The sequence below is a fragment of the Blastomyces dermatitidis genome (genome assembly GCF_000003525.1).
Source record: "Blastomyces dermatitidis ER-3 genomic scaffold supercont1.3, whole genome shotgun sequence".
Taxonomy (NCBI): Eukaryota; Fungi; Ascomycota; class Eurotiomycetes; order Onygenales; family Ajellomycetaceae; genus Blastomyces; species Blastomyces dermatitidis.
Genome location: NW_025544776.1, coordinates 6574981 through 6597125, shown reverse-complemented (window position 1 = coordinate 6597125; position 22145 = coordinate 6574981). Strand labels below are relative to the sequence as shown.

The window sequence follows — 22145 nt, the reverse complement described above, 5'->3', positions numbered from 1 at the left end:
ATCCGGCCAGTGAGCCCGCCGTCAGCCGCACCAAGCCCAAAGCAGCAAGGTTGGGGAGAACATGGAACTTCACCGCGCGGAATAGCTTCATTATTCGACTTTTTGCGGACAGGCTCCCGAGATCCGTGTGTTGCAGCTTCGAGTTATACTTCCCGCTTAATTCCTCTTCTTGATGTTTTAGGCGCGTCGGCTGCAGATTGCAAGGATCACTTTGCATTCCTACCATTTGAGCAGTATATATATACATCGACTCCACTACAGCTCCGTCGTCATAGAGGGGGGCACTGACATTCGGGTGCCATGGCTCAGGTTTCACGAATGCCATGTTGGATTTCGCGATGCCGTCTAAATGCCTACAGATCTGCTAGATGTGAGCTTTCTTGTCAATAAACTGCGTGTTTTTCCTTAGAATGAGGCACACATTTAATTTCCAGCTTAACCGGAAACCTCCCCCATTCCTTCACCAGTTCAAAGCTGGCTGAGACTGATGTATATCTCTTCGCTCTGCAGATCTCCAAACCGCTTCAGGAACTCAATCCCAGGATCTCCCATACCCCCTTTTCCCTTCCGTCTCGCAATTGCTTAATGAGAAAGGCATATCCGGCCCGGATATCTCCAAAATACCTGCTTCCGGTCCCAAAGGCCGGCTCCTAAAGGGCGATGTACTTGCCTACACAGGGGCGATACCGCAAGACTACCCGTCCAACCTTTCTGCCCAAATTTCTCAACTCGCGCATCTAGACCTGAGTAATATTAAAATCAAACAAGGTCTCGCAGAGCCGCAGGCTAAATCCGTAGCGGCACCTGAACCGACAACCACACCGGCACCACCCAGTCCAGCCGAGCCCTCCCCGCCGAAGGAAACGCAAATATCTCTTCCAATATCCCTCTCTTCCGTCCTTAGCATGCAAGAACGCCTCCAGAAGACCCTTGGCATTACAATTCCGCTAAGTACCTTCCTCGCCCGTGCCGTAGATGTAGCCAACGACGCCCTCCCAGCATCCATGACCAAATCCCGCACCCAATCCGCCGATGTTCTATTCGACGAAATACTCGGGATATCCCCAACAAAGGCCACAGCCGCAAACACACACACTTCCCGCGGTAATTATGTCCCAGAGATAACCGCGCCGGAAGAAATCATGGTACACCAGCCTCCCTCTGCTTCTCCACGCCGACAAGTTCATCATCAGGAACAAGATATCATCGACATATTATCCGGGAAGTCGCAGCTACCATCGGCATCTGCATCCACGCTTATGCACGGCGAGGAATCCACATGCTTCAACTCCGCAGGTCTGGACCTAGCCACCAACATTTTCAGCATTAAAGTCCCCCCACCTGATCGAGTGCGCGGCGAGACCTTCCTGGCACGCCTTCGCGACGTGTTGCAAGATGAGCCGGAGAGTTTGGTGTTTTAACTTTCTTTTTTTTTTATGTACTCTTATTTCTACCTATACCGGGGAAAAAGTCTTGTAACAGGAAGCGCCGATCTGAGATATGTTTACTAAAATTTCCATCCTTCCTCCATTTGTTGTTTTTGTACTTTTGGTTCCATTTTGTGTCTAGCTAGCTTGCTACTAAGCTCTGTCCTTTTTATATATATAATTTTTCTTTCCACCCAAGGGTTCCCATTTCCCACCCCCTGTTTCTCTATTAATCCTTTCGATTTAGCACTCTGCTGCTCCCTCGTTTTCTGTAAAACTGAACAATTTTCTGGTATCATGTACTAAAAACAAAGAGCAAAACAAATATCCATCGGATGGGGATGGGGATAAGGAATATCACGTCGCCAATGCATCGCACTCATGTCAATTTTCTATTTCAGGACGAAAATGCGAAAATAGAAGAGCTAGGTGATACAGAAATCATTTCAACAAGTCAACCGGTAAAATTATAAATAAATACTAAATAGTATATAACTTCTCAATCACATTCCCTCCCCTTCCCTTCCTGCATTTAACATTCCATAAGCCCTCCTCATTCCAACGCTCTCCGGTTCACATTGCCGGATTCTAATGTCCCCCCAAACACCGCAAACGTTGATTGAACAAAGCGGCCGCCTCATGGACGGACAGCCTCATGGACGGAGGCGACAGTAAAAGTCAGAAGGGTACCAAAGTAGAAAAAAAGAAAGAAAGAAGTTGAACGCCGACAAACGCCTATTATCTGCCCACCCCAAGAACCTTTCCCCTAAGTCCCGCCATCATCGCCAACGCTGAAACAAAAGTAGTCATGACTTCCAAATATCTCCCTCTAGTAGGGCCGGGCCGCTTTGAAAAATGCTTATAGAAGGTTTCAAAGAAAAGAAATACAGCACAGGGGAAAAGAGAAAAAGAAAAGAAGGAAAGGGAGAAAAGTGAACAAAGATCGAAGTTTCTTCCTTTAGAAAACAGTGACACAAAGAAAAAGAAGCAGGTAAGAAGGGGAGCAGGATTAAGTGGGCGATATTCGTTTCGATCGAGATTGAAAAATGGAAGAGAGAAAAAAAAACGAAAAAGCAAAGACACAAAGCTTGGAACACGTGAAGGTGGAAGTAAGTGTTCCCCGTCCTCGTTAAACTGGAGGGATCGAAAGATGTAGCGAAGGTAGAAACCCGGTAGCGGTAAAAGGAGTCACCTGGGGAAAAGAGAAGAAAATCCCGCAAGCTACCTGATAGTCGCGTAAGAGTGGTATTTACTTTCCCTGCCATCATCCTTCAACCCCTTCTTATTAAATATCTTCCAGAACCGCAACGTCTCGTCCCCAGCGCCCGTAACGACAGTTTGCCCATCAGGACTCATAGCCAGGTATAGAACTCGGAAGGTATGGCCCGTCAAAGATACAACCTGTTCCATGCGCGGGTATTTCCAGACAACGATCTGGTTCTGGCTGTAACCATGGGTGCTGACGATTTCATCGGAGTTTTTCGACCAGGCGAGGTTGCACACTTGGCTTCCTGTGTCGACTTCTTTGATCTGATGACCAGTAAGCGTGTTCCAAAATTTTATTGTTCGATCTGCGGTACCACCGCCTGACGCTAATAGGGAATGTTGATGCGGAGACCATGCGATCGCTTTGACAGCTGCTATGTGGTCTGAAAATCGGAAAAGAGGTGTTTCGTTTAGTTTGTCCCAGACGATTAATTTATTGTCGTTCCCGCCAGATGCTAGTTGTCCATCCTCAGTATTCCATTTGAGTCCACAGATTTCTTGCTTGTGGCCTGTAAGTCGCCGTAGATATTGATCTGGAGATCGCACATCGCGGTGAAAGATGGTTCTATCCCTGGAGCCCGATGTGAGGATGTGGTCGTTCCAGGCAAGAGCACCCACTCGTAGTGTATGGCCTGTCATTGTTCGTAACCGTCGACAGTGTTCGGCATCCCAGATTTGTACCAATCCCTTCCCAGTTCCGATCGCAAGGTGGGTCCCCTTAAGAGCAATCTTGTCAGCTTTCCATAAGTTTTAGTAATACAGGACAATGAAATCATTTATTTACCCTTTGAATCCAACTGACACTCGTTACGGTGTCATCTTGCAGCTGGCATAACTTGGTAACATGACCATTCACCGAATCCCACATATAAACCGCCGACGCCAATCCCACACCCAGTATATTACTACTACCCCAATCCACTAGATTGAGGTAAAAATCGTCCGCTAGATCGGGCGCATCTAGAACTTTAAATGGCACTTTGTTCACATATCGCGGTTGCTTGCGCATGCTCTGCAGAATCCGCTGGCTATCGAATCGAATAGGGGACAAGCTATAGAGTTCAGATTGAACGTTGAGGTTTGGGCCATGCCCACTACGAGGCGTCCGAGAAGGTGTAGGGTTTCCAGAAACATGTCGAGGGGAGGCATAAGAAAAGAGGTTTTTGCTGGGAGTGGAGGGAGTTATGCTTGCGGGAGGTAAGGAGGAAGCGGCTTTGTATGAGGGTGGAGTTCGTGAGCGGGTAGGGTCATGGATTTTTGTTGAATACCCAGAAATCGGGTCAGGCGATAGCGAATGTAGATCGGGCTGTGGGACGGTATCTCCAAAGACTTCGCTCCGAAGCACTCTGGAGTATGTACGATTGGCTTCCTCAGCTAAAATGGGAGTATTTATTTAGTATCGCTCGAACACGAATAACGTATGCACAGCCGCACTTACTCTTTTGGAAATGTAGCTCTCCATGGGGCGTTCTCTTTTTCGCCTTTGAGGGGGTCGTAGGGCAGCCATCTTCATGAAGTAAGCTATAACTGGCTTGTAAATCCTGGCCTTCGCGGTTTGGGATGAACCTGCAAAATGCCAACAACTATTAGCCAGTCCAAACGGCGAACGAATATATCGAGCCTCCCGCACGGCAAAGAAGTCATCGTGCCGTATCATTCCATATCTTCTCTGATGCGTGGCTATCCCATCTACCCCCAAGAGAAGCAAAAAGAGAGCTTACCTATCTCCATAAACCCGTTGCCGCTTGCGACTCGGGCTCGTGCCTGGTGTTCTCTCCCGGGGCCGGCCCGCTTCTTCAAAATCCTTAAGCGCGCGAGCAAGAGCATCTGGATTTATTGGTTCTGAGTCTTGTCTATGTCGAAGTTTTGTTGAATCAAGTGAGGGATTGAAAATAGCGGCTCGAGGTTTTGTAGTAGTTGGCGGGGTATGGGACTTGGAGCCGGGTGGAGAAGCAAGTTTAGCAATTGCAGAGGAATCATTCTTAACCGCAAGGTGTGTGGCTATCATGCGTCCTTTCTCTCCCCCGGTTTCTGCCATTGTTGACGGATATCGAATAGTGGTTTGGTGGTTTGGTTGTCTGGCGCCGCTCTATTCAGCTCTGTGATCTGGGGTTGGGGGACGGATACTTTGGAGGAATTGGGAAAGACGTTCAGTAAGGGGCTTTGGAATAATCTACGGCCAAGGAAAACCGCTTATAAAGAGCAAAAATGACGATATATGGAACCGAATATAGGATAGATTGGCAATGTTGACATGAGCGGCTTTCTTCTTGTGTCCCGGTATTTGCTGGGCGACAAACTTCTGCAAAACAATCAATCCCAGCGACAGGGGAGGACGACAGGGGTAGGAAAGACAGGCGGAACAAGGACAGGAGGGTTATTTGTCGCTACCTGAGGATGTAACTCCGACTCCTGAAAGCACCAACATCCGTAACAGACTGAGAAGAGGCCGACAGATGGATAGTGAGTATAGCAGCGGGTGTGGGTGTGTATGGCCCAGCTCGGGACGTTTGATGTTGCTGCTCGAGCCGGTATGGCCAGAAAGGGAAGGAGCCCCCAGGCGCGACTTTTACGCGAAAACGCTACTCTGCTTCGGGACTAGCGCGCTGTCTATCATAACATTCCTCGATCTCTTGATGTGCTAAATTCGCAGTATATTCCCCATTACCACATTGAAGAATATCTGTCACTAAGTACGAAGTTACTCCTAAAGTGTGTTCTTTCGCTTTTTGTGACCGCCTTGCGTCGTGGTTTTGTTCCACCTAAATCTAATCCTCTTCCACAAACAAACTGATTCTTCACATGAAAGGAAGGAAGTAACTATTCACCCTAAATGTCACCCATGTCAGAGTGAATCCACGGATTCACTCCTTTGTTTGTCTGTCTCAATTCTTGCCTTCAGTAGGCTTGTTGAAGAAGAGACTTCCAACTTTGGACTAGATGAGCCTCTAGAGCCATCTGAAGCCATTTCCCCTCTATATCTCCGTCCGCTGGATACAGATATGCGTACATGACTTCAGGGGGTTTCAAACAAACCGTCGAACCAAGTTTGTTTGCCAATATCTAGGTATACCATGTGACTGAGATATAACAGCAGCAGTGTCCGTGGGAAAAAAAGCTTCATTCACATAGTAATCTGAGAGTCTCAGTCATGAAACAGACATGCAACAGATTAGCTATACAGAGTCTGGGATCTAGGGGCTTAACAATGAGGTTTGAAGTTCTCAAACAGGTAGTTTTACTTTCATTGAGCTTTACTTTCAAGTAGTTTTGGTTGAACAAAGAATAGCATCAATGCAAAGGCTAATGAATGATTGGCCTCAAGTGGTTTTCTCAACAAGTCCATTGTGTGCTTATCATTCAGGCTGAACCAGGCATCGTGGGACTGCGGGGATGCAAGGGTGGCTTTGCTAGCGCGTTGTTGATCCCAACCCCAGTTTGCCTCAAAACAAAACAATCGCGAAAAGTCGCGACTATTTCTAGAAAACGCCCGTAACCTTCCGACAACATCCTGGACGACCCACCATTCTTTTCTCCGCGCGGGGAAGAGCTAAGCAGCGCACCAAAGGCAAAATAACAAACCGTTTGAATGACGCGAGGTTTGCTAGGGACAATTGAATCTCAGATGAGGATTTCACCCTGGAAGTCTAGCCGAATCTCTCGCTTCACTCCCCAGACAATATCATGGCCTTTGTATCACAACTTGATTAATAGGATCCCGTCACTAGGGATTTAAAATAGGTGCCTAGTTATTCACTCTGCCTGCTCACCTCCATCCTTCAAGTAACTTAGAACAACAGTAAAGAGGAAAATAAAACTAGCACAAGAGCAAATCATGTCACTTCAAAGTAAAATAACACATTCAAGTGAGCTCTTGATTAGTTATATGATAAGTTATGCGATACGATACTGAGTGAATCCCGGCCCACGGGGACTACCCCGAGCAGGCTGGTCCGTGCATCGGGCCGAACATCCCAACCTAATTACAACGTCACCCCTCTTGCACTCCGCTTTTGACGGTGCGCTTTTCCTATTTCTTCGTATTACTCCACCCCAGCAGGAACAAAGGAAGGTTTGCGTCCTTCTGTCTACCAATTAAGCCCCACGAATGATCTCAAAACTCTGGGGAGAATCACTTAGCACAGCCCGCCATAGCATTCATTCACTTGGTCGTGCATCTACTGCCCACCCCACCACTCACTTCGCCCACAACGCCCAGAGGGAGGCCTCACTTCACCCTCAATCTAACGCCCAGAAAACACTGAGCCAGTGGCATATCATCAGCCATTCTCGTAGACTCTCCTCCTCATCACTTTCATCTTCGTCTACTTCAGCTACAATGACAGAAATCAACTTCAAAGCTCAGGCTAATGACTTTTTGTCCTTCGTCAATGCTTCCCCAACACGTAAATCTCCCACTTCCCGCCCCTCCATCCCCCGACTTTATTAGTTTATTTTCAATTTACTTGAATACATAGCTAACTATACGAGTATGTATATATAGCATTTCATGCTGTCGCTTCAGCTGGTAAGCGTCTGATCAACGCTGGGTTTCGAGAAGTCAAGGTGAGTAAAATCTCAACTTCACAAGACGTACCCACAGACCATTCATGCTAACCATAATTTCCTTCGTATTTTTTAGGAGAGAGATTCATGGGCATCCATCTGCAAGCCGGGTGGGAAGTACTATGTGACTCGCAATGGTTCCACGATCATTGCCTTTGCAATTGGCAAAAAATGGAAAGTTAGTATTAATTCTCTATCTAATAATGGTCATATCATATACACTTTGCTAATCAGTTAAAATCTCTTCCTTGTGATCAGCCCGGAAATTCCATTTCAATGATTGGTGCTCATACCGACTCTCCATGCTTGAGGATAAAACCAGTCTCGAAGAAGTCTGGCGATGGCTTTGTCCAAGTCGGTGTGGAGACCTACGGTGGCGGTATTTGGCATACATGTATTTGTCTCCTTTACAACCTGGCATAATGTACTTATAGCTAAGAGTGAATTTAGGGTTTGATCGCGATTTGGGCATCGCGGGCAGGGCCATGGTGAGAAACGCCAACGGGACCATCGAGGCAAAATTAGTCCACATTGATCGACCAAGTATGATATATCCTCTCAACACCACTACATCAGGCCAAATATCTAACACTTGTTCCTAGTTCTGCGTATCCCGACACTAGCCATCCATCTGGATCGTCAGGAGACATTCTCCTTCAACAAAGAAACTCAACTATTCCCGATTGCTGGCCTAGTCGCTGCAGAATTAGCCAGGAGAGATGGAGATTCAAATTCTAAGGAGGATCTAGAAATCCGAACAAAAGGCAATGACAACGGAAACAACGCCGAGTCCAATACACCTTTTGCTCCGCTCAAATCAACTACGGATCGCCACCACCCTTACCTCGTCGAGTTAATCGCATCTGAACTCTCCGTCAACGCTCAAGACGTCGTCGACTTTGAGATGCTCCTCTACGATACCCAAAAGGCTTGTTTAGGCGGCCTTTTGGATGAATTCATTTTCTCAGCGCGCCTAGATAACCTTAACATGTCCTTCTGCGCCACAATGGGCTTACTAAATTCCCTGACAGATCCAAAATCTCTCGACAACGACTCTTCGATCCGTCTCATCGCCCTCTTCGACCACGAGGAAATCGGTAGCCGTACCGCACAGGGTGCAGACTCAAACGCCCTCCCCGCAATCTTGCGCCGCCTCTCCGTTCTCCCAGGATCATCAACATCATCAGTCGACATCTCAACAGCCTACGAGCAATCCCTCTCAACCTCCTTCCTTCTCTCCGCCGACATGGCCCACTCTGTAAACCCCAACTACGCCATCAAGTACGAGTCGGACCACAAGCCAGAGATGAACAAGGGCCCTGTAATTAAAATCAACGCGAATGCCCGTTACGCGACGAACTCGCCTGGTATCGTCCTTTTGCAGGAATGTGCGCGCCTAGCCGGCTCTGCGGGCAATGATATAGGTGCGGAGACCGCCTCGTCATTCCAGGGTGTTCCCTTGCAGCTATTTGTCGTCCGTAACGATTCGAGCTGCGGCAGCACGATTGGACCCATGCTCTCTGCTGCGCTGGGCGTGCGGACGCTGGATATGGGGAATGCGCAGTTGAGTATGCATAGTATTCGTGAAACGGGCGGGACGAATGATGTGGGTTATGCAATTAAGCTATTTGAGAGCTTTTTCCAAAATTACTCGGGGTTGGCGAGGACGATCTTGGTTGATTAGATGGTTTCGAGTGGGATGCTTTTGAGGAGTTGTTTTAGGGAGGTAGGGGCTTTGGGAAAGTTCCGCAGCGGTCGAGCTATTGACGACCATTCAAAGTGCAAGATAAAGAATGTTAGCTCGTTATTCGTTGTCGTTATTATACCTTCCCAGCAGCCTGTAAGCTCAAGTTTAGAATGAACGTGAGCATAAAAGCTTCAATATACAAATATTGTTGCTATGGTTGCACCACAGATTTTATGTTACCCTTAGAACCATTGCTTCGCCCATTTGCTCTGGATTCAATGCACAGGTGTTATCTATACTCAATGTAAACACAATATGCATACGCCTTCGTTCAGCGCTTGCAGCTTGGTACTAAATATCATTCTCCTACGCTCACGACGTCATGATCCACAGACCCTCAAGCAGACCCGATAATAAACGAGACACCTATTTCCTGTCTCCACTCCTTACGCAGAAATCGGGGAGGATATGAATCAGATTCCGGCACTGGTCAAGCAGAGCAGAGCCAATTGACATCCATGTGCTGCACAGAACACAGAACTGGGACAGTTTATATTTGAAAACAATTCATGATTGCTAATTGCGAAAACTAAATATATCAAAGCTGCAAGCTGTCAAACATCCTCCAAAACTTGACAGGCTGTGAGGAGAAATACTTTGTAGAGGACACATCCCATTCCACATAACTTGAGTGAATCAAGTTTATGAAGCCAACATGGAGGAAATATCAGGCCTCTTAAAAAATAGATGTAATGCGCAGGTTGCAATAGAAGAAGATACAGCAACAACACTTGCATGGTGCAATATATTAGAGGAAAGACAAAATGATGGGTAGGGCCATGTTTTATTTGGGGCAGTTAGTGAATGCAAATAGGGAGAGGAGTAAAACAGAAAGGGAGCCCCAAATCCGGGGAAAAAAAGAAAAGAAAAGAAAAGAAAAAGAAAGAAAGAAAGAAAGAAATTGGAAATCACACACAAAATAAGAGTCCAAGAACTCTTTGAAAAAAACTTGGCCACTCCTTTCTGTGGTCCTAGGAATTCATGGATGCAACGCACTTGACAAATTTCGTCCATACAAACAAGTTAGCAGTTCCGCGGAAGCACTTCATCTCACTAGCAGCCTGCTAAACAGGGGGGAATCAAATAGGTCATGTTGAAAATAGAACCATGGTGCTTAGATTCAGATCAAACGTGCGCACACAAAGACCTCAAAACTGATAATGGGGACGAATGAGGGTAAAAAATAAAGAAATTGGAAATTGGAAAAAACAAGAAACCACATGAAACAAAGAGAAATTCAAATCTTATTCCATCAAATTTACTGCCATCTGTCCACGATAGTTTCAGTCCCATATTCCTCTGAAAAGATGAAATTATGGATAGACACTTGGTGGTTGCCTATATTTCCATCGCTATTGCGCAAGGACTCTCTCGCTTGACGGTTGAACTTTTGGGAATTTGTAAGTGAAACAAGAAGCAGTTTGGTTTGCGAGCTGTCTAGGGTGTCTGGGCAAAGCTTGGGATCTGGCGAGTCTTCCATTCAAGTAGGGGATGGGGAGTTTGAGGAGATATCATCTCGAAGAGGTCCTGTAAAAAATCCACGGCCCTCCCAAACGATGAATACAGAACAGGACATGGGATGCTATTATTATTCTCGTCCTAATTTCGAAATTAGAGCACTAACTCCCTTATTCCATTCCGGTTAACTGTCTTGTATGACAAAGTCTTCACAAGACTCATCACCAGATTCAGCATCCTCTGTCGCGTTGAGAGTTTGGCTTAGAAGGGCTGGTCCATCTCTCTCCGCATCAGTTGGGGCTGGGTTAAGTGCTGTATTAACAATTAGGCGCGTATCCTTCGCCTCGCTCGCCATATGATCCATTGGCCTAGTGGATATTTCTGAGGAATTCATGGGCGAATATTTCGTTTGCGCTTCGTGAGATGTACTCGCGGCAGGAATTTCAACTGCTGATAGCAGTTCCAAAGAACTCGTTTCAGATGGCGACAGTATGGAAAATTCAGGTTGGGAGGATTCAGTGCGGTTTTCTTGCTGGATTGGGGCGGTCAGCTCATCAATCCGTTTATTCACAGTTTGAGAAATAGACGCAGGTTCTCCCTTAATGTTTGAACCACTTACACAGCTAATGCCACCCCTTTTCTTAATGCCAATTTGTTCACATCCACCAGCCCAGACAATAGCCTTAGTCCAGAATTTTACTCGTTCCTCTTCTCCGGGTCCGTCGAACCAAGATGCAAAAATTGCAGGCTGGATAGTGAAATCTATCACTGAACCATCGAGGCTCTTGTCATCTTGTTTTAGTCGTAAGGCAGGGTGTGGTTCCATAGTTTCAGATGTGCGACTGAAAGTTTTACCCTGCAGAAGACCAGCATCGGAAGTGAGATATTTGACGTCGTAATTTTGCTGCCTGAGCCTCAATACCATAGTCCCGGTAGTGGCCATAACGTGTACCAAGCTCCGAAGGCGATTGGCCACTGCTCCTTCAGTTAAAGGCTTAAGTAGAACAGCCGTCATATCGATAAAGCTTCGGGCAGATTTCTCGTAGAAAGTGGTCGTGCGACTGAGAATCCCATTATACTCAACAATACGGCTGTTGCCACCATGTCCTTGCAGTTTGGGTTCCAACGTACGCAAAGTCCACCCAATCCATGCATCTTTCTTGTCTAGATGTGGAAGTCTGTTTAGCGCAAATACGGACAATTGTTCACTGGGTGCAACTTACGTCTGGGTACACACTCCATTAGCTCGTTGAGAAATTGTCGAGACGGACATTTTTTCTGTTCCTGAAATTCTCGGTTCAGAAAGAATATTGGATTTTCCACTATAAACCAGCAGACAAAGTGCGCCAAAAACGTATTTAGAAAAATGAATTTCCCATAAGTAAATTTGCTGAGGGCTTTCAGGTTTCCAGAACATGTCGTGTGCATGAACAGACTCTCGTGTAAAGAACGCGGCATATCAGAGGGCAATGAATCGAAATCAACTGGCTCCTCCGGGGAATACTCTCGTGCCCAGTCACGGTAGAGATTCATGAGGTTCTGAAGTCGATTGCGGACATCACTATCGTCCATCTTCGGTAAATTGTGTTCTTCACGCAACTCCATCATCGAGGTTTGGAGTTCCATATTCTGGTCCTTCAAGGTATTGTTCTCTCGTTTGAGCCGGGAACATTTGGTATTCAGAGCTTTAATCGATTTCTTTGCTTGGTCAAGCTCACTCTGTAGCATAGCCTTTGTTTTGGGGTTGTAGTTGGATTTGTGTTTCTTGTTCGTACGACCATCTTGGAGATCGTTCTCAGATGGCCTCTTGAAACTGCTAGTGCTCGTTTGACCTTGCTCCCCTGATTCGAGACGTTCTGCTGGTCCACTCTGACTTTGATCGCCCTGCACAGATCCGGCGTCCTCAGAACACATGTTGAAATTGTTGTCGTAGAAGTGCGGCGGTAAGAGACCACAGGTTAATTTTTCAAGGCTCGAAGGTATATGGATACAACCGATGTCGAGAATGGAGAGTAACACATCGATATCTTGCTTTAGCTTGAAGGTGAATAACGAAACTGAAGTAGTTGCCACCAGGCAACAGGATGGAAGTCAATCGACACTGACGCCAAACAACAACACAAAAAGTGAGACAGAAATAATTTGCTAATGCTGAATAGTTTCGCATGACTGAGGGCAATTAAATGAAAAGAGGAGAAAGGAAAGATTGCTTCATTGTTTATGAATAATAATCCCTGAAATTAAATAAAATCTACTACTGAGTGGGTTCCTCAAAACGTGAGGCTAGCTGAGTGTCCAAATGGCCATGATGCCCTGCCTGGAAAAAAGCAATTTGTTAGCTAACTGAAGAACGAGGCAGATAAACGAGCGAAAGAGACCTAACTTACTCGATCAGGTAAATCATCGAGGAGCTCCTCGGACACGAATGGAAGCGGCATCGCTCAACTAAACCCTAGACTCTCAATCAACATCCAAACGCAAAGAACAGGTGGAACAGAAAAGATGCCTATTCTCCAATTTGGGCTTGACGGTAGTTGGCCAATATACAGAGGATCGAATATAATGCCGAGACTGATATGATTTCCAGACTCCCCAAAACCCGTCCAGACCCCGAAGTCGAAGCCAAGAGCTAGTAGCGGTATTCCAAATGGGGTGGTCAGAAAACGAGAGACAATCAAAAGTAAGTCAAGCCAAGCATGCCTCGAAGTAGGCTGATGGATTCCGCCATAGGGGAAGTAGAAGACGAGTCCGAGCTCGGTTCACCAGCAAAGAAAAGCAAAGATAGTACCGCAACTGCCCATCTAATCGTTGGTATTGATTTTGGTACCACATATTCAGGTATGGATATCGGAAGAAATAAATGATGACATTCTGATCCGATTGCAGGCGTTGCTGTTGCGCATTCCGAGTTTGATCGTGAGAAAATCTATATCATTTCAGCCTGGCCAGGGAATGTAGAGGTCAGATATAAGGTCCCCACGATGATCGACGACAAATCAGAAAACTCGAACTATAGGGGATGGGGTTATGCCCTATCATCCACAACGCACTGCTCATCATGGTTCAAGCTGCACATGGCTCCGGACAACACATTATCTAAAAATGATGACCCCCTTCTATCCCAGAGTGTGGGCCCTAGCTTATTGAGAATCCCGGACGGGGAAACTCCAGAGATTCTGTGCGAAGAATATCTTCGACGCCTTTATAAGCACGTCATGGGGAGGCTTAGCACGATATATGGGCAGTCAATTGTGGATATGCTACCAGTAAAGGCGGTATTGACAATCCCAGCGGACTGGGATAAGAAGTATAAAACAACCTTATGTGAAGCCGCACACCGTGCAGGCATTGCAACCGGAGAGAACGACTCAATCTTAACGATCGACGAACCGGAAGCCGCTGCTCTCGCTGCATTCGAAACCAGCCTGGGGAAGAAACACAGTTCAATTTTCAAGGTAGGATCAAGAGCCTGCATTCGCAACCTTATCAATTATAACTCCAAGCAGTCGGTTCGAAAGACGTTAATCATTGGCATTTTCGCCCTCCCAGGTAAACAACAATGTTGTGGTGGTTGATATCGGCGGGGGAACGATCGTAAGTGCATCGGCCTCAAGTTCTTACGGCAAAGTTGACAAGCAATCGTTAGGATATCATAACCTACAAAATTGTTCGGACAAATCCCCTCGAAGTAGGAGAGGCCTGTACAGGAACTAGTAAGTGCCCTCCGGGCGTGAGCATCTATGCCGTTATATCTGATAAGAAACAACATAGGCGCAAAGTGTGGGGCTACCATGATTGATCGCGAACTGCATCGACTCATGGGAATAAAATACGGATCTGCATTTTCCAACCTCCCTGCCAAAGAAATAGGTCATGGTAGCGAGTTTATGGCGGACATCGAAATAATCAAGAGGAGCTTCACAGGCCACGGCGACGAACACATAAAAGAGCACCTGATCCGTCTTGTTATGAACATTAATGATGCTGCCGGGTACGTCTACGAATTGGGACAAGTAAAAATCACTAGGTTCGTTCCATCTCGCATATCCTAACACGAATGTCTCAATTATTAAATCCATTATCCGCAGTGAGGAACTTGCGCAAATTTTTGACAAGGTCATAAGCCGCGCCTTCGATATGGTCTCCGAACAAATCGAAATGGCTCGAAAAAATAATGATAATCCCGTGAACGTAGGTGCTCCTAAAATGGTTGGTAAGAGTGCAATTTCATTGACAGGTGAACTTCTCAGTTAATAATACTTTGCGGCGGCATGGCCGACTCCCAATACGTTCAGGAGCAGTTTAAAGAATTCTGCCAGAACAAACTGGACAAGAAAGTCGATGTAATTGTACCAGACGAAGCTTGGCCGGCCATTGCAAAAGGAGCGGCACTCCACGCTTTGGGACAATCGATAGTGGAGAGCCGCAAAAGTAGATGGTCCTATGGCATCGGCGTGCATAGAGCTTTTGATTCCAAACGTGATAACGAGGAAGATCAATACAAATGTCCTAGCAGGGGAGAGCGAGTTAAAGGATATGTTGAATGGTTCATTAAACGGGTACCAATGAACTTCCCATACTGCAAGAATGATTGTCTCAGAATGAAAACTGGACACGCTAACGGATGCTGCAGGGCGAAAGCGTCAAAGACAAGGTGAAATGGATCCACGGGTACATCGTGATGCGAAAGGGTAGACAGCTGAGAGACACAGTTGGCGATTTGGTGTTGTACAAATCCAAGAGTCCAACCCCAGGGAATAAAATTGAATGACCCAGGTGAGTGCCATTATCATATGAAAGTAAGTAAAAAACGGCTAACAAGCAGTTATCATGATAGATGTCGAAAAGTTGACGACCCTTAGCATTTGCATTCCGGCTCGGAACTCGCAGGCCGACAAAAGTGTGAGGGTCGGGCACATAATCTTGGTGAACGAGAAGATGGTGAAGTTCGAAGCCAAATGCGGAAACAAACAGATCGGGCTCAAACAGACTGATTATGAAGATGACAAAATATAAGCTAGATAGACATCTTACCCGCGCGCTGGAATCCAGTGGGAATAGATGGAGGGAGGAAAAAGGGGTTGGTTGTTGGTTGTCGTGATAAGATGCGGCGGGATCGAAGCTCGATTAGGGTTCGGAGAAAAGAAGATCCGGTTTGTTCTGGGGAAAGCGGCGGCGGCCGGGGGAAAGCAGTTGTTACAAGCTCTATAAAGCCAGCCAGGCGCATTTTCATCCACGCCAGTAGGGAAATGTAACTACCAGCTGCTCGAGCAAGGACGGTTTTCGTTTGGTGTGTTTTCTATTTTTTTTAAAAAAAAATATCCAGTTTTTTGTCCTTCAGAATAGGTAGTTAGTTACGAAGCAATAATCCGATTGCCTCAAGCTGAGATCGCTCCGCACTTCCTTGGAGTCCCCATGTCCCCTCTATGACCACTCCGGATGTCTTTCGAGATGCGCAGCACATCGCCGACGTCTCGAACATTCCCTACGACTCCCGCGACGATGACGGAAATCCCGCTCACCTTGGGGTGTCGGGGTGGTCTCAACGGAGGGCTATTTATGCAAGCTCGAAGGCGGTCATGCTCGAGAGGCTGCTGCGTGACCTGGATATGTTGATCTATTGCGAGTTGTCTGCCGTTTATTATATGGAGTAGGTTCTCTGCTTCTCGCCGATATGTCTCTGTAATATATATATATTCTGATACTGATGTGTTTTGGTTCACAAAATAGCTGCTCAATCCTCCATTTTACTATCCGCGCTATAGTCCAATTCATCTTCTTCACACCTAAAGCCGGACCATTACCCGAAACATCAACGAACGCGCCTCCCATCGTAACTGTTTTCTTGAGCAATATAGCCTGCATGATCCTCCACTATGTATCATCTGCTCCTATGGCTGGCGAGGCGTCTCGAGGTTATCTACATGGCGGCCTATTCATCGACTTCATCGGACAAAAAGGTCCAATATCAAAATTCCGCCTATTCCTCTTCGACCTTCTAATTTTCGGGATACAACTTATCATGATGTGCGTCATTCTAGAAAAGGACAGGACGAAACAGCTTGCGAGACCAACAGACGCGGCAAACCGTACTCCAAATCTACAAGACCATGATTCCGAAGAACGAGGTGTAGCACCTGAGGACACGCACTTGCCGGGCAGTGCGGACGATATCGAAATGCAGGACCTACCATCGCTCGAACGAGCTTCGGCTGAGGAGAGCAGGACTAGACTTCTTGAATTCGAAGATGAACGTGAAACTTCCGCTCTGGTTGGGGACAGGCATCCTCGTGACGCTTTTATATCGGCCCAGGCGGTCATCGCGGATATAAACATCTTTCAGGCCCTTCGAGATCAGTGGAATAGAGCCCCACAAACGAATGCCAGTCGGTCGACTGATTCTCAACCAACAATATCGACTCAGAATGGCATGGTGGTGCCCTTCCTGCAGCGACGCTTTCGATTCCAGTTGCGCACCGTTTCATGAGAGCAAATATCCCACGGCGGCACATGTAAAGGGCAGTGATTTTTCATGAGACATTTTACGGTGTTGGGTTGCCGGTTGGACATACTCATCCTTTTATTTCCCTTTATTACTAACGAAGCGTACTTTTGAACCTTTCTCTATTCATAATTCTGTACCATGTATATATCGCTAACGCCATTAATCCTTTTCGTCTATATCATATTGTACATTTACTGCACATGCACATCGTGAATTGTGCCCGTCACGTTACCATCTACTGTCAGGAACAGAAAACAACATGGAACGAAATATGGAAGACTGGTATAAGAATTCGGGCAGGGATCTAAGGTCGCAAACACGAAACACACAAATACCATCTATCAAACAAATAGCACAAACAAGCCTAAACGTAACATAACCCAGAACATATTCATACAACACAAGCAGACACAGACGAAATCAGAAACAAAATACTACGAACTCCCACCTTCGTTACCACCACCACTCTTCCCCCCATCCTCCGTCTTGGGCTTTATCCTCCGATCCAAAATCTCATCTACAATCCCCATCTCCAACGCCTCCCGCGCCCCCATGAAGTAATCCCTCTCCATCCACTTCTCAATTTCATCCAGCGACATCTCCTTGGTCAAATGCAACTTATAGATCTCGTTGAGTTGGCGGCGGACGCGGAGGATCTCTTTGGCATGGATGGCGATGTCCGTTGCTTGCCCAAAGTAGCCGCCGGAGGGCTGGTGGACCATTACGGAGGAGTGGGGGAGGCAGTATCGTTTGCCCGGGTGGCCGCCGCAAAGGAGTAGGGAGCCCATGGAGGCTGCTTGACCGACGCAAATGGTGCTGACGGGGGCGGAAATGTAGGTCATTGTGTCGTAGACGGCGAGGCCTGTATGGGAAGAAAGGGATTAAAATTGCCAGGTTAACAAGGGATATATACGTAATAATTCATTGGCTGTGCGCCGCACCTGCTGTTACTGATCCTCCCGGTGAGTTTATGTAGAGATGGATTGGCTTCTCCGGGTTATCAGCTTCGAGAAAGAGAAGCTGGGCAACGATGGATGCGGAGAGGGTTTCGTCGACTTCGCCATTGAGGCAGACTATGCGCTCCTATAAATATCATTAGCAGTCTGCAAGGCTCTCTCGTAATAATTGAGTGAGCTGGGGTGTTATGTCATACCTTAAGTAACCGGGAGAAGATATCATCTTTCGTACAGATATGTTGTCAGCGCTCGTTTTGCTTTGAGAAAAAGGTGATAAATTCGTCACACGCGCTCAATGCGTACATGTATGCCAGCCACCTCCCTGATCAGTTAGCCTCTAGGGTCTTATTCCGCAGTCCAAAAATATAGAACTTACCACAGTCTCAGTCACGAAAGGAGTGGGTGTCCATCCCCGCGGCGGAGTTAGACTCGGCCGATTCGAGTAGTTTCTAGTCGTCGCGAGGGATAATTGCCGGGCTGCTGGTCTGAGCCATCTAAAGGAATTCATTTTGGGCCTTGATACTTAAAGCCTAAATGAGGTAGAGGAGTCAGAGATAACAAGAATGGCAGGGGTCGTCGAAAGGGAGTGTGAGGTTGCAAGTTTGAACTCTTCAATGATTATCAGTCTCAGGCTTCGATGCCAAGCCTAAATATTTACTCCATGTGCAAAACCTCAATCGCGGCTAAATATTTATTTAAGTAAATAATAGCCACAATAATGCCAATAACAATGGACTGACCACCTCAACGGAAAAAAAATCAGATACCTTTACAGCGGTTGGACAGCGCGAACAATGACTACAAGATGTCCATACTGCCACATTTCATATGCATCATTGTGTCTAAAGACCTTCCATCGTCTGGCCATCGAAGTGACTACCACTCTTCCAGCGCGCCGGAGCTTCATGACAAGCTCTAGCTGCCACTTCCCCAAACCAAACCCTAACCAGAAGAAACGACATGGAAATCCAAGACGACGAAGAATGCAAGAGCTCTCCAAGCTCGAGAGTCTGCACGCTGAAATCTCCGGACTCGCTAAAGAGTTGAAAAGTAAACCACAAACTGCGCAATCGTCTAGCCCTTCTACACCCACTGAAGGAGAAAAGAGCATACCAGGCCTGCCTATACAGCCAGAAGATATACCACATACACATGCGCCACCTTCGCAGTACCTCCCCAAATCCCCCATTGTCGCAAGACTAGAACAAAGGGGAAGCAAGTTGAAACCCCGTGCGGGAAAACAGGATATTGACCGCCTAAAATACAACCCGTGGGCGCAGATACTAGCAAGCCCTGTGCGCATGTGCGTTGCAACTGGAGCCCGGATACCAGATAAACTGCTGGGAGACTGGGGCTTGGTGCAGCACCCGAAGACAAAGAGGTCATGGATCATGCCTGTGGACTTGGTTAAGGAGGAACTGCAGAGAGTGAGCGCGAAGAGAATGCCAACGACATCATCAGAGACGCGCGATGGCGTTCCTGAAGAGGACGCGATACTACCGCCTCCATCTCCTCCGCCACGATACAAATTTCGTACCTTCCACATGACGAGTAGCGTAGAGGTGTTGGATGCGATTTCTAAAATGAAAGAGACTCAGCCGGGCCGTCTTATCCCTACTAATTGGAAAGTACCAAAGGGACCCTTGCAGCGGAAACCGACTTATGTTTTTCGAAGGGACATGTCAGATTATTATTTGGCGCGGATGAGGGAGAGGGTCATGGCATGGTTGAAGAAGGCGAAGGAGCTACGGCCACTCGGGGAGAAATCGGGGGACTGGACCGTTCTAGACACGGGGATAGAAGCTATTGGAGAAGAAGGGTTGGAGGAAAATTTGCGGAAATTAGGAGACTTGGAGCATGTAGCTTGGGGAGCGGTGTTTATATCGAGGAGGGCAGGGACGGAGGACACTGACAATTCTCTACCAGGGGAAGAGTCAGCAGCTGAAGAAGACAATCCCAACATACCTTCTACTTCGCAAGTAGAATCGACAGATGAATCAAGCCGTCCAGAAGCCTCTATTGCTCCAGAAGCTCATTCGGAATCAGCCAAGGTATTTCCCAAGCTACCTAATTACGTCGCTCTGCCTGCCATAGGCTCGATAGTACCAGTGTTCGACCTCACTACTCTCCTGACAGAAGACCAGCTGAAAGATCTCCGTCATCATGCAGATATATTCCAACACCCTGCAATCCTTTACCGGCCGGGAGAAAGAGCACCCTCCTCTATGATTTCTTGGCTCTGGAATCTGAAACTTTATATGATGAAGTATGATGGACCCTGAGAAGGCCGTTTTATTCCCAATCATAATGCATGTATATAGTATAGGATAGGCATTTCCAAAGCGATATTTAGCCATTTCCCTTGCATGGACCAATGTATCATAACTAGAAATGTATAATAGACGGACCGAGAGGAGCATTGAATTGAAGGAAGTAGTCTCCTTCGATGAAGATAGATTTACAAGGAATAAGTGTCCAGAAATTATATTCTTTCATCTATCGCTGGTCTATATGGAGTATCATGAAAATACTACATGAGGTCTCTCACTCTCATGACCCGTCTCTAATCAGAACAAATCTAGTAAACCGCAAAATGTCGAAGTCTATGATACCTTCAAACATAAGCAAAACCTCAGCAGCACTACACAGCCTTGAGCAAATCCTTCAACCCATCCACATATGCCGTGGGTCTCACCGACCCCATCGTAAAATCCTCCTTACTATTCACCCCAGTCAAAACCGCCAACGTACCCCCCAGCCCACCCTCAATCCCAAACCTAATATCCGTATCCAACCGATCACCAACCATACAGGCCTTCTGCCTCTCGAACTTAAACTTTCCCTCTATCGCATCCATCATAGCCTGGCTCGGCTTGCCGAGCGAAACAGGCTCCTTACCACCCAACATCCTTATAAGAGGAGCACTTATCGTGCCCGCGCCAGGGAAAAAAGAGCCCGCAGTGGGCAGCGTGCTATCGATATTCGTCGCAAGGAACACCGCGCCGCGCCGTAGGTAGTGGTACGCCAGCGCCAGTTTCAGATAGTTGATGTGGAAATCGAGGCCGGCGAGTACGACGCCGACTTCCGGGTCGATTAGGGAGGGTTCAGCGGTGGCGATCTGGCCGAAGTCGTGAGGCGTGATGTCGCGCCTGTAAGCGGGGTCGGTGCCGCCGATGAAGGGAACATTTTCCGCGCTGAGTTCTTGCTCGATGCCGGTTTCGCCGAGGACGAAGACTTTTTGTTTATTTGGGGGCAGGGATAGGATGCGGGAGATGTAGATTGAGGCGCTGTAGGAGGAGGAGAAGATTTCTTCCTGTAGGGTAGTTAGGAGTTGTATGTCGCGTAGGCTGGGAGGAGAAGGAGGCGGGAGGATTTCAGGTTGCGTACAATGTCCGCGGGGATTCCCAGGCCATCCAGTTTCTTTTTATAATCCGCGCGGGACTTGGTACTATTGTTGGTAACGAAGATAATTTGCTTTCCTGAATTATTTCCCAGCGATGGGTATCATCCTCCAATTATTAGCAATTCTCCGCGATTGGTATTTGCGGGGATGTATGTGTACCAAGATGCACACACATACATACATACGTCTACACACCTTTCCGCCTCAGCATCTCCAAGGTCTCAACTGTTCCCTCGAATAGGATGTCTCCTGACCATAAGACGCCTAGATATCATTTTGTCTTCTCAGTATACGGTCTGCTTTCGGTGGAATCCAGCCAGCCATAGATAATGCGGGGGGGTAACGGCGTGGGAGAATGTTCGGAGAGATTACAGACCATCGCAGTCAAAGAGAAAAACCTATGGAAGTGCAATTCAGTATATGTATGTATATCAAAAATCAAGTCCTTTTACAAATAATTTGTAGCAATATGAATAATAAAGTCGAAAACTGAGCAGAAGCCAAAAAGCGGGAGTATCTTACATCGAACTTATCCAGAAATTCCTGGATGCCCGCCGGATCACCCGTAAGGTATTTAGGCGTTTCAGCCATTTGTTCGAACAGTGTAATAATATGACGGGTTTCAATTAAACAAGGACAGCCAGTCTCATCCAGCGTTGATGATGTGCATGACAAGATAGAATGAAGCAGAAATGTTCTCGACCAGCGTACATGAAGGTTCCGTCATACCATACCATACCTGTGGTGGGGCGAGATCTTGGTGACGGCGTTTCGGGAGCAGGAACCGAACTCTACTGTTATTTAGTTGTCGGGCCCC

At 47.0% G+C, this 22145-nt stretch overlaps 9 protein-coding genes across 9 annotated transcripts; 5 read left to right on the top strand and 4 right to left on the bottom strand.

Moving 5' to 3' along the window:
- Positions 1-54: 54 nt before the first annotated feature.
- BDCG_03652 (pyruvate dehydrogenase complex component Pdx1) lies at positions 55-2026 on the top strand. The gene is made up of 2 exons (XM_045419291.1): positions 55-370; positions 511-2026. The coding sequence occupies exons 1-2, from the start codon at positions 301-303 to the stop codon at positions 1419-1421; spliced, it is 981 nt and encodes a 326-aa protein (XP_045275642.1). The 5' UTR covers positions 55-300; the 3' UTR covers positions 1422-2026.
- Positions 1516-5798, bottom strand: BDCG_03651 (cell division cycle 20-like protein 1, cofactor-APC complex). The gene is made up of 4 exons (XM_045419290.1): positions 4415-5798; positions 4132-4259; positions 3478-4067; positions 1516-3410 (listed from the first exon to the last, which is right to left on the bottom strand). The coding sequence occupies exons 1-4, from the start codon at positions 4729-4731 to the stop codon at positions 2649-2651; spliced, it is 1797 nt and encodes a 598-aa protein (XP_045275641.1). The 5' UTR covers positions 4732-5798; the 3' UTR covers positions 1516-2648.
- An 884-nt stretch (positions 5799-6682) lies between these two features.
- On the top strand, positions 6683-10407 carry BDCG_03650 (aspartyl aminopeptidase). Its single transcript, XM_045419289.1, has 6 exons — positions 6683-7099; positions 7198-7259; positions 7336-7437; positions 7518-7653; positions 7710-7802; positions 7862-10407. Exons 1-6 carry the CDS (start codon positions 6802-6804, stop codon positions 8941-8943), a joined length of 1773 nt encoding a protein of 590 aa, XP_045275640.1. The 5' UTR covers positions 6683-6801; the 3' UTR covers positions 8944-10407.
- BDCG_03649 (uncharacterized protein) lies at positions 9480-15542 on the bottom strand. Its single transcript, XM_045419288.1, has 4 exons — positions 12852-15542; positions 11688-12781; positions 11084-11628; positions 9480-10996 (listed from the first exon to the last, which is right to left on the bottom strand). Exons 2-4 carry the CDS (start codon positions 12376-12378, stop codon positions 10649-10651), a joined length of 1584 nt encoding a protein of 527 aa, XP_045275639.1. The 5' UTR covers positions 12379-12781; positions 12852-15542; the 3' UTR covers positions 9480-10648.
- On the top strand, positions 13089-15480 carry BDCG_03648 (uncharacterized protein; the record flags this gene model as incomplete). The annotated part of the gene is made up of 10 exons (XM_045419287.1): positions 13089-13144; positions 13195-13302; positions 13351-13919; positions 14014-14058; positions 14111-14177; positions 14236-14455; positions 14553-14655; positions 14715-15023; positions 15098-15206; positions 15302-15480. Exons 3-10 carry the CDS (start codon positions 13446-13448, stop codon positions 15478-15480), a joined length of 1506 nt encoding a protein of 501 aa, XP_045275638.1. The 5' UTR covers positions 13089-13144; positions 13195-13302; positions 13351-13445.
- An 81-nt stretch (positions 15543-15623) lies between the features above and the next one.
- BDCG_03647 (uncharacterized protein) lies at positions 15624-18302 on the top strand. The gene is made up of 2 exons (XM_045419286.1): positions 15624-16114; positions 16195-18302. Exons 1-2 carry the CDS (start codon positions 15891-15893, stop codon positions 16949-16951), a joined length of 981 nt encoding a protein of 326 aa, XP_045275637.1. The 5' UTR covers positions 15624-15890; the 3' UTR covers positions 16952-18302.
- On the bottom strand, positions 17023-18598 carry BDCG_03646 (ATP-dependent Clp protease, protease subunit). The gene is made up of 5 exons (XM_045419285.1): positions 18302-18598; positions 18229-18247; positions 18123-18148; positions 17911-18052; positions 17023-17831 (listed from the first exon to the last, which is right to left on the bottom strand). The coding sequence occupies exons 1-5, from the start codon at positions 18431-18433 to the stop codon at positions 17404-17406; spliced, it is 747 nt and encodes a 248-aa protein (XP_045275636.1). The 5' UTR covers positions 18434-18598; the 3' UTR covers positions 17023-17403.
- Positions 18512-20511, top strand: BDCG_03645 (uncharacterized protein). Its single transcript, XM_045419284.1, has one exon. It carries the CDS (start codon positions 18720-18722, stop codon positions 20205-20207), a length of 1488 nt encoding a protein of 495 aa, XP_045275635.1. The 5' UTR covers positions 18512-18719; the 3' UTR covers positions 20208-20511.
- Positions 20158-22144, bottom strand: BDCG_03644 (4-nitrophenyl phosphatase). The gene is made up of 5 exons (XM_045419283.1): positions 21851-22144; positions 21705-21726; positions 21524-21592; positions 21313-21404; positions 20158-21238 (listed from the first exon to the last, which is right to left on the bottom strand). Exons 1-5 carry the CDS (start codon positions 21917-21919, stop codon positions 20567-20569), a joined length of 924 nt encoding a protein of 307 aa, XP_045275634.1. The 5' UTR covers positions 21920-22144; the 3' UTR covers positions 20158-20566.
- Position 22145: the final 1 nt, after the last annotated feature.

Excerpts from the sequence above, each read along its gene's own strand:
- BDCG_03652 (XM_045419291.1), top strand. The coding sequence starts at position 301 with ATGGCTCAGGTTTCACGAATGCCATGTTGGATTTCGCGATGCCGTCTA. Across the intron at positions 371-510 it reads TGCCTACAGATCTGCTAGAT|ATCTCCAAACCGCTTCAGGA; the intron begins GTGAGCTTTCTT and ends TTCGCTCTGCAG.
- BDCG_03651 (XM_045419290.1), bottom strand. The coding sequence starts at position 4,731 with ATGGCAGAAACCGGGGGAGAGAAAGGACGCATGATAGCCACACACCTT. Across the intron at positions 4,260-4,414 it reads CAACGGGTTTATGGAGATAG|GTTCATCCCAAACCGCGAAG; the intron begins GTAAGCTCTCTT and ends GGCATTTTGCAG. Across the intron at positions 3,411-3,477 it reads GTGTCAGTTGGATTCAAAGG|GGGACCCACCTTGCGATCGG; the intron begins GTAAATAAATGA and ends ATTGCTCTTAAG.
- BDCG_03650 (XM_045419289.1), top strand. The coding sequence starts at position 6,802 with ATGATCTCAAAACTCTGGGGAGAATCACTTAGCACAGCCCGCCATAGC. Across the intron at positions 7,100-7,197 it reads CGTCAATGCTTCCCCAACAC|CATTTCATGCTGTCGCTTCA; the intron begins GTAAATCTCCCA and ends ATGTATATATAG. Across the intron at positions 7,260-7,335 it reads CTGGGTTTCGAGAAGTCAAG|GAGAGAGATTCATGGGCATC; the intron begins GTGAGTAAAATC and ends CGTATTTTTTAG.
- BDCG_03649 (XM_045419288.1), bottom strand. The coding sequence starts at position 12,378 with ATGTGTTCTGAGGACGCCGGATCTGTGCAGGGCGATCAAAGTCAGAGT. Across the intron at positions 11,629-11,687 it reads AATGGAGTGTGTACCCAGAC|ACAAGAAAGATGCATGGATT; the intron begins GTAAGTTGCACC and ends TTCCACATCTAG. Across the intron at positions 10,997-11,083 it reads AAAGGGGTGGCATTAGCTGT|CAAGAAAACCGCACTGAATC; the intron begins GTAAGTGGTTCA and ends GCCCCAATCCAG.
- BDCG_03647 (XM_045419286.1), top strand. The coding sequence starts at position 15,891 with ATGACCACTCCGGATGTCTTTCGAGATGCGCAGCACATCGCCGACGTC. Across the intron at positions 16,115-16,194 it reads TCTGCCGTTTATTATATGGA|CTGCTCAATCCTCCATTTTA; the intron begins GTAGGTTCTCTG and ends TTCACAAAATAG.
- BDCG_03646 (XM_045419285.1), bottom strand. The coding sequence starts at position 18,433 with ATGAATTCCTTTAGATGGCTCAGACCAGCAGCCCGGCAATTATCCCTC. Across the intron at positions 18,053-18,122 it reads TCTTCTCCCGGTTACTTAAG|GAGCGCATAGTCTGCCTCAA; the intron begins GTATGACATAAC and ends TGATATTTATAG. Across the intron at positions 17,832-17,910 it reads GGGAGGATCAGTAACAGCAG|GCCTCGCCGTCTACGACACA; the intron begins GTGCGGCGCACA and ends CTTCCCATACAG.
- BDCG_03645 (XM_045419284.1), top strand. The coding sequence starts at position 18,720 with ATGACTACAAGATGTCCATACTGCCACATTTCATATGCATCATTGTGT.
- BDCG_03644 (XM_045419283.1), bottom strand. The coding sequence starts at position 21,919 with ATGGCTGAAACGCCTAAATACCTTACGGGTGATCCGGCGGGCATCCAG. Across the intron at positions 21,727-21,850 it reads AATTTCTGGATAAGTTCGAT|GTTTTTCTCTTTGACTGCGA; the intron begins GTAAGATACTCC and ends GCACTTCCATAG. Across the intron at positions 21,593-21,704 it reads TTTTCTCTTTGACTGCGATG|GCGTCTTATGGTCAGGAGAC; the intron begins GTCTGTAATCTC and ends AATGATATCTAG.